The sequence below is a fragment of the Lolium perenne genome, chromosome 1, assembly GCF_019359855.2.
Source record: "Lolium perenne isolate Kyuss_39 chromosome 1, Kyuss_2.0, whole genome shotgun sequence".
Taxonomy (NCBI): domain Eukaryota; kingdom Viridiplantae; phylum Streptophyta; class Magnoliopsida; order Poales; family Poaceae; genus Lolium; species Lolium perenne.
The window spans coordinates 270,469,677-270,476,793 of NC_067244.2; the positions used below are offsets into that span (position 1 = coordinate 270,469,677).

At 45.0% G+C, this 7,117-nt stretch overlaps 2 protein-coding genes across 2 annotated transcripts; one reads left to right on the plus strand and one right to left on the minus strand.

Moving 5' to 3' along the window:
• Positions 1-823: 823 nt before the first annotated feature.
• Positions 824-1,879, plus strand: LOC127327940 (pathogenesis-related protein PR-1 type-like). Its single transcript, XM_051354768.2, has one exon. It carries the CDS (start codon positions 1,032-1,034, stop codon positions 1,695-1,697), a length of 666 nt encoding a protein of 221 aa, XP_051210728.1. The 5' UTR covers positions 824-1,031; the 3' UTR covers positions 1,698-1,879.
• LOC127327941 (sm-like protein LSM8) lies at positions 1,850-3,398 on the minus strand. The gene is made up of 5 exons (XM_051354769.2): positions 3,243-3,398; positions 3,096-3,136; positions 2,893-2,967; positions 2,253-2,305; positions 1,850-2,146 (listed from the first exon to the last, which is right to left on the minus strand). The coding sequence occupies exons 1-5, from the start codon at positions 3,280-3,282 to the stop codon at positions 2,056-2,058; spliced, it is 300 nt and encodes a 99-aa protein (XP_051210729.1). The 5' UTR covers positions 3,283-3,398; the 3' UTR covers positions 1,850-2,055.
• Positions 3,399-7,117: the final 3,719 nt, after the last annotated feature.

Genomic DNA, 7,117 nt, shown 5'->3' on the forward strand with positions numbered 1-7,117 from the left:
TGATTGTCTCGATTGCTCGCAAGTAAGATATAGTGTCACAAAGTAGTACCGATGTTGAATATAAAGTTGTGGTCAATGCCACAACTGGGCTCACATATGTGCAGTCTCTACTTTGAGAGTTGGAGGATCTCTTAGCAACAACCTCCCGTTCTTTGTGGGAACATTGATACTACATATCTTCCATTCAATTAGGTATTTCGTGCTGAAACACATAGAAATTTATTATCACTTTGTGCAAATCAAGTTCATCTCTTCTAAGTATCAACTTGCCCACATCTTCATCTATTGCCACTATCTTTTTTTATTTTGAGGGGTGTCGATGCAATCTAAACCTGCTGAATCTCAGACACAACCACTTGCGCCTGATTCGTGACATCAACGCGAATCATGAGGCAAATCCGACGACTTAGACATAATAAAATTCAGGCACCCAATTTCTAGCAAATCCGCCAATTAATGTATTGACATATTTATCAATCCATGATTAGTGAACCAAATTGAGCTGGCTAGTCAAATTAGCTGTTCATTTTCCTGCTTATTTTAGCTTCGCAGTTATCCAGTGAGGCATCTCCTAGCTAACTAGCTAGCCAGCTCCTTGTGACCTTGTTCTGGATGGGTGTGGTGTGGATAGAATGAATCTACCCAATTTCTTGGTACCGATTAGTAGTTTCATCAGCATAAAGCAGCAAATTAAGCGACTAAGATAGGTACGTAGTTCGCGGACGCCAGAATTAGCTAATCCAGAATAAGCAGGCATGCTCCCTAGCTAGTAATAGCATGGATGGCCACCCATGGATGTAACGATATAAGCTGAATTAAGCCACGCTAAGATAGGTAGGACGGCGACGGGCCGTACGTCCGGCCAACCTTCCAACCGAGCCCCTATGGTGACCAGCTATATCCCTAATATAGATAGGTTTTTTATAATATTTTACAAGTTTCCAAGCGTACGTTGTTAGCATTGAGAGAGAGAGAGAGAGAGAGAGAGAGAGAGAGAGAGAGAGAGAGAGAGAGAGAGGAGGCCGACAAGCATGGCGCGGATGCTCCTCCTCGCCGGTGTACACCTCCTCATGGTCGTCGCCGTCGCCATGGCCACCACCACCGACAAGAGCGAACTGACCCTGAAGAAGACAGCTGAGGAGGAGGCGAATGCGCAATCGCCGGCATCATCAACAACATCATTCTCAGAGCACAAGACTGAGGTGACGCCGGCAACGGCAGCGGAGAACACCACCAAGAAGGGGTTCTACAAAGGGATGTCCCGTGAGTTCGTGAACGAGCACAACAAGGTGCGGGCACGTTACGGCGCGGGGCCGCTGCTGTGGGACAAGACGCTGGCCTTGTACGCGAGGCGTTGGGCGAACCAAATCAAGGGGGACTGCGACAAGGCACGGCACTCGACAAAGCAAATCTATGGCGAGTGTTTCTTCCTGGGCACCAACGGCACTGCACAGGACGCGCTATGCAGCTGGGAGAAGGAGGAGGAGGTCTACGACAAGGGCACCACCGAGTGCACCCCCGGCCACAACTACCGTGACTGCGGCCACTTCAAAATCATGGTGACCCCAGGCTGGAAGTGGGTCGGGTGCGGCCGGGCGCCCTGCACCGCGGGGCCACGGCAGGGGCAGTTCTTCATCTCATGCAGCTACAGCAGCGCCAAACCAGACCCATCCTCTCCTGCCGCCTCCAACCCCTAATTGCATTCACCAAAGCCTTCTTCATCCCTTCCTCCTCCATCTACTCATCATATAGTAGTATACTTACATATTCCATTTGTATGTTTTAATCATGTTACGCTTCTCCTTCGAATCCTGCCTTGCTACTGTATTGTTAACGGACTGTATGTATATGTAGCAACAGATGGATGGTTCCAGCATTACCTACTAGTACTTCGTTTCGTTAATTACACATACATATCTCTCGTACGTACAAGAAAAACCTCCACGCACAAAAGTCTAATAGTAAAGATATGTCAGGCAAACCTACTACGTACTAGGGCACAGAAACATCATCAGTTTCAGCTTGCTCGACCAGAATCAATATATCAGCTTAATTTCAGTGGATCACCGGCTTGAGCGGCTGCGCTCTCAGCTTGGACATGTCCAGGGCCGCGTCCAGATCCTCGTCCACCTCGCCCACCACGCTTCTGCATCAATCACAAACAGCTTCAGACAGTCAGTTTTACACACAGATCACGTTACATGTATGTATGCATGTATGTATAACTGGAAGGAGGAGTAACTCTAACACACATGTTGTCGCCTCTGATAATGTAGAGCCCAAGAACAAGCTGCTGTACTCCCTCCTGCAATGCAATTATCGCAACAATGGAATGGAATGCTTGTCAGCAGTGCGTAATAGCTCAACAAACACCAGAAACCAACTCAACAAATGTTCAAGGAATGCCACCAGTGTGTAATAGCTCAACAAACACCAGAAACCAACTCAACAAATGTTCAAGGAACTATTAGTTAGTATTTATGAAACCTCTATATTGCGGACATGAGCAGCCAAAACTAAAGGAAACACCACCAGAAACGCATCGCAGTGTGAGCAAACAAAGGAAAACATGTGGATCAAGTGTTCAACCAGAGGAATCATCATTTCACGTGAAATCAATGGTATTTTGTTTGTGATGATACACAATCATCATCAAGTCCTAAAACAGAGGAAATAATTCTTTCTAGCCTTATATACAAGGCTGAAAGACCTACTACAGTAGTTTGGAAGCATCATGAGTGAGAAAGCCTGCTTCTACTTGCACGTTATACAAAGTTTTGTAAAACTAATTGAAAGATAGAATGAGGATCCGCAGTTGCACAGTGAAAACTAAGTGGAAAAAAAAAATGACAATGCAAGCAAGCAAGCAAACAAACAAAGCCGATTGATTACCTTTGTGGAGTAGACTCTCTCGTGTGACTCGTCAAGGATGATGTTTGTGGCCTGGTCGAACCCCCTCAGCGTCCCCTGAAAGTTTCAGAGGCGATTGATTCAGCCGTCCGTTAGTAGCAGCGGATCGACTGATTACAGCGGGCGCGCGCGGGGAGAGAGAGAGAGAGAGAGAGAGAGAGAGAGAGAGAGAGAGAGAGGCTTACCACGATGTTGCGTCCGTCGTTGGTGATGACGGAGATCACCTCTGCCGATCCCATTCGATTCGATTGGAGGCGAACAAACATGAGATTTGGGATTCGATTGATGAAATAAATATATATAAGGAGGGGAGGGGAGGAGATGGCACTCACGGTCGACGAGGGACTCGAGCGTCGCGCCGACGGACGCCATCCGACTTGCCGGCGGCGGCGGCGCTGCTGGTCGAATCGAATCGAATCGAAGAAGAGAGTGGGCAGTGCAGTTCACCTAGGGTTCAAACCGGCGGCCGGGTAGTAGTAGTAGTACTAGAACTAGAATAGAACTAGGGTCTTTCTGGGCTTCGTTCTTGTTGGGCCAGGCCGGCCTCTCTTATCACCCACGACTAGACTAGACCAGAGTCTGTTGGGCCAGGCCGTGGCCTGCCGTTTCCACTTACAGTCATAGACCAGACCAGTAGCCAACGTTTTTTTTTTTCTTTTGAGATGGACCAGTAGCCAACGTTTTTTTTTTTTTTTGAAATATCACCTTATCTTTTACCTCTAAATAGCAACCCCCACTACCTCATTTTGCTGAATTCTGGTGAAGCCACGTCACCCCAATTTCTCAAATCACTTACCCCAGGCTTCGCTCGATCGAATAGATGCTTCATCGACGTGGGCTGGACCCTTCGCTCGCTGGATCAGATGATTCATCGACGTGGGCTCGACCAGACTTAGGGGCGGATCCTATTGGGCCCGGGTATACGCGGGTTGCCGCACACCCCTGGTCGGCTATTGGGCCCGGCCCATTTCGGCCTTTTTCCTTCTTTTTTCCGTTTTCTGTATATTTTTTCTCTTTTCTTTTTTCTTTTTTCCCTGTTTTTTGTTTAATTTTGTCCTTTTCCTTTTTTTTCAAATTCGTAAAACATTCAAATTGCGAAAATGTTAAAATTAAAAAATGTTCAAATTTGAAAACTGTTCAGATATGAAAATCGTTCAAATATGAAAACCGTACAAATTTGAAAACCGCTCAAATTTGAAAACCGTTCAAATATGAAATTTGTTCAAATTCGAAAATTGTTCTAATATGAAAATCGGTGTATACGCGGGTTGCCGCACACCCCTGGTCGGCTATTGGGCCCGGCCCATTTCGGCCTTTTTCCTTTTTTTTCCGTTTTCTGTATATTTTTTCTCTTTTCTTTTTTCTTTTTTCCCTGTTTTTTGTTTCATTTTTCCTTTTCCTTTTTTTCAAATTCGTAAAACGTTCAAGTTGCGAAAATGTTAAAATTCAAAAATGTTCAAATTTGAAAACCGTTCAAATATGAAAATCGTTCAAATATGAAAACCGTACAAAGTTGAAAACCGCTCAAATTTGAAAATATGCCAGACTCCTATCGCCGCCACCACGCCCACCGGCCTCCGTGCTGGTGCCTGACCATTTCCCATCCTACTTCCTCCTTCCTTTTTTACAATTCCTAGATCCCTCATATTTTGGCAGGTTGATTCCGGCTCCGGATTTCAGTTGGAAGTTCTACAACGGCACGATTTTGGCTGCTGCTACCTTAGGCCGTACGGATTTCTTGGGATTTCTTCAGATTTTTTGCTTTCTCGGCATGGTTGATGGATGCTAATTTTGTTGATTGGTTTCTCCGTCTGCTGCTATCATCGACACTGCACATCGCTTCTTCAATTGGTCCGCGCACTCTAATCTACTCTTAAATTTCAATATCCGTTCATTGGATGAACGCAACAATAGTAGATACTTCTTCTCAATTTTTACCTGATTCTCTCAGTTTGGTTACCCTCCGTGAAATATTAATCAGCTTCTATTTTCCTAATCCTGCTATACTAATTTAGTGGTTACCCTCGGTGAATGTGTTCAAACTTATTGGCTACAAACCATAATAATACTAGCTGCTTCTTCACATTTTACGCATTTTCAGGCATCTACATGGCATGAAATAATTATCAATCCATCTCCAATCATAAGTATCCAAAGGTTTGCTACTGATCCTGAGATTTAAGTTACACACTCTATCTGCATATCCTGACCAAACCTTTGCTATCTGTAGTTCAAATGACAATACTCCACAGGAGTTGAAACACCTGTTATTACCACGGGCAAACACAAGCTCAGGTAATATATTTTAGTCTATATTGATGCCCTGATTTCTTTAGATTCAACATGAATTTCAAATGTCATTTATTTTTTTAGAGCCACTCTACAGCAAAAAGAAGCATTGAATTTCCAGAACATGAACCTACAAACAAAGAAAGGTAACTGAAAATGAAAAATATACAGTACATTAGTATTCAATTTCTCAACAATAAAAATGTTTACATGCCACAGTGGAAAAGGTGTAGTCCCGCTGGAGAAGTTGATCTTCAGACTGTCAAACGACCTAAGCAAGAGTATGTACATCTCCTCTCCACATTCATTCCTCGTACGAGTAGAAAAAAAAAAAGCTCCTCTGTTCGTCTTCCTTCGCTAGCCCCGGCGTCCCACCTCCTCCACTTAGTAACTGGCTCATAAATCCCACCATTCAACCTAATAAATCGAACCAGTCAATCAAGGACTGAAAACGGATCAATGGAGTTAATCCATCTCCACACCATCGTGCCATCCGCCTCCACACCAAATATGCCAGACTCCTATCGCCGCCACCACGCCCACCTGTCTCCGTGCTGGTGCCTGACCATTTCCCATCCTACTTCCTTCTTCCTTTTTTACAATTCCTAAATCCCTCATATTTTGGCAGGTTGATTCCGGCTCCGGATTTCAGTTGGAAGTTCTACAGCGGCACGATTTTGGCTGCTGCTACCTTAGGCCGTACGGATTTCTTGGGATTTCTTCAGATTTTTTGCTTTCTCGGCATGGTTGATGGATGCTAATTTTGTTGATTGGTTTCTCCGTCTGCTGCTATCATCGACACTGCACATCGCTTCTTCAATTGGTACGCACACTCTAATCTACTCTTAAATTTCAATTTCCGTTCATTGGATGAACGCAACAATAGTAGATACTTCTTCTCAATTTTTACCTGCTTCTCTCAGTTTGGTTACCCCTCCGTGAAATATTAATCAGCTTCTATTTTCCTAATCCGGCTGTACTAATTTAGTGGTTACCCTCGGTGAATGTGTGTTGAAGTATAAATGCATTGCCTAATCTCTTCCATCAGATCGGTCTTTTGGTTGCATTGGTTAGAGCATGCAGTTCTACATGGTATCAGAGCCAAGAGGTCTTGAGTTCAAGACCCGGCTGGCGCAATATAAAATAAAAATACTCCACAGGAGTTGAAACACCTGTTATTACCACGGGCAAACACAAGCTCGGGTAATATATTTTAGTCTATATTGATGCCCTGATTTCTTTATATTCAACATGAATTTCAAATGTCATTTATTTTTTTAGAGCCACTCTACAGCAAAAAGAAGCATTGAATTTCCAGAACATGAACCTACAAACAAAGAAAGGTAACTGAAAATGAAAAATGTACAGTACATTATTATTCAATTTCTCAACAATAAAAATGTTTACATGCCACTGTAAGGGTATTTTACCCTTATCCATTATTTTGGTAACGATGACACCGTGCTAAAGTATTTGGCCTAATATGTTTATAAGGATAATCTCAGGTATTAGGCAATGAGGCGTAAATGGTGTATCAAAGGAACAAGAAGACTAAAGGAGACCCCCCATTTCAACAACAATCAAAAGGGGGTTACAGGAGAAATCCGGTCTACAGCCCGGTCCAACCGGCCAGTCCGGCGTGCTGGCCGGTCAACCGGGCGACAACCGGGCTCCAAACGAGGAGCCAGCAGATCCGGTTGCCGCCCGGTCAACCGGGCTACCGACCGGCGGGTCCGGTGCTCCGTCCGGTCGACTGGGCGCAAACCGGGCGCCAACCGGCCACCAACCGGAGGAGCGCCAGGACGACGCAAAGGAGGTCCGGTCCACCGATCCCGGCTCGACCGGCCTCACGACCGGGCTCTCCGGTCTGTGGTCCGGTCAACCGGGTTTGTCGAGGAAAATGCTGAGGTGGCAAGTC

Coding starts and splice junctions, on each gene's coding strand:
- LOC127327940 (XM_051354768.2), top strand. CDS start 1,032: ATGGCGCGGATGCTCCTCCTCGCCGGTGTACACCTCCTCATGGTCGTC.
- LOC127327941 (XM_051354769.2), bottom strand. CDS start 3,282: ATGGCGTCCGTCGGCGCGACGCTCGAGTCCCTCGTCGACC. Junction 2,968..3,095: donor ACGACGGACGCAACATCGTG/GTAAGCCTCTCT, acceptor TGAAACTTTCAG/GGGACGCTGAGGGGGTTCGA. Junction 2,306..2,892: donor AGAGAGTCTACTCCACAAAG/GTAATCAATCGG, acceptor ATTGCATTGCAG/GAGGGAGTACAGCAGCTTGT.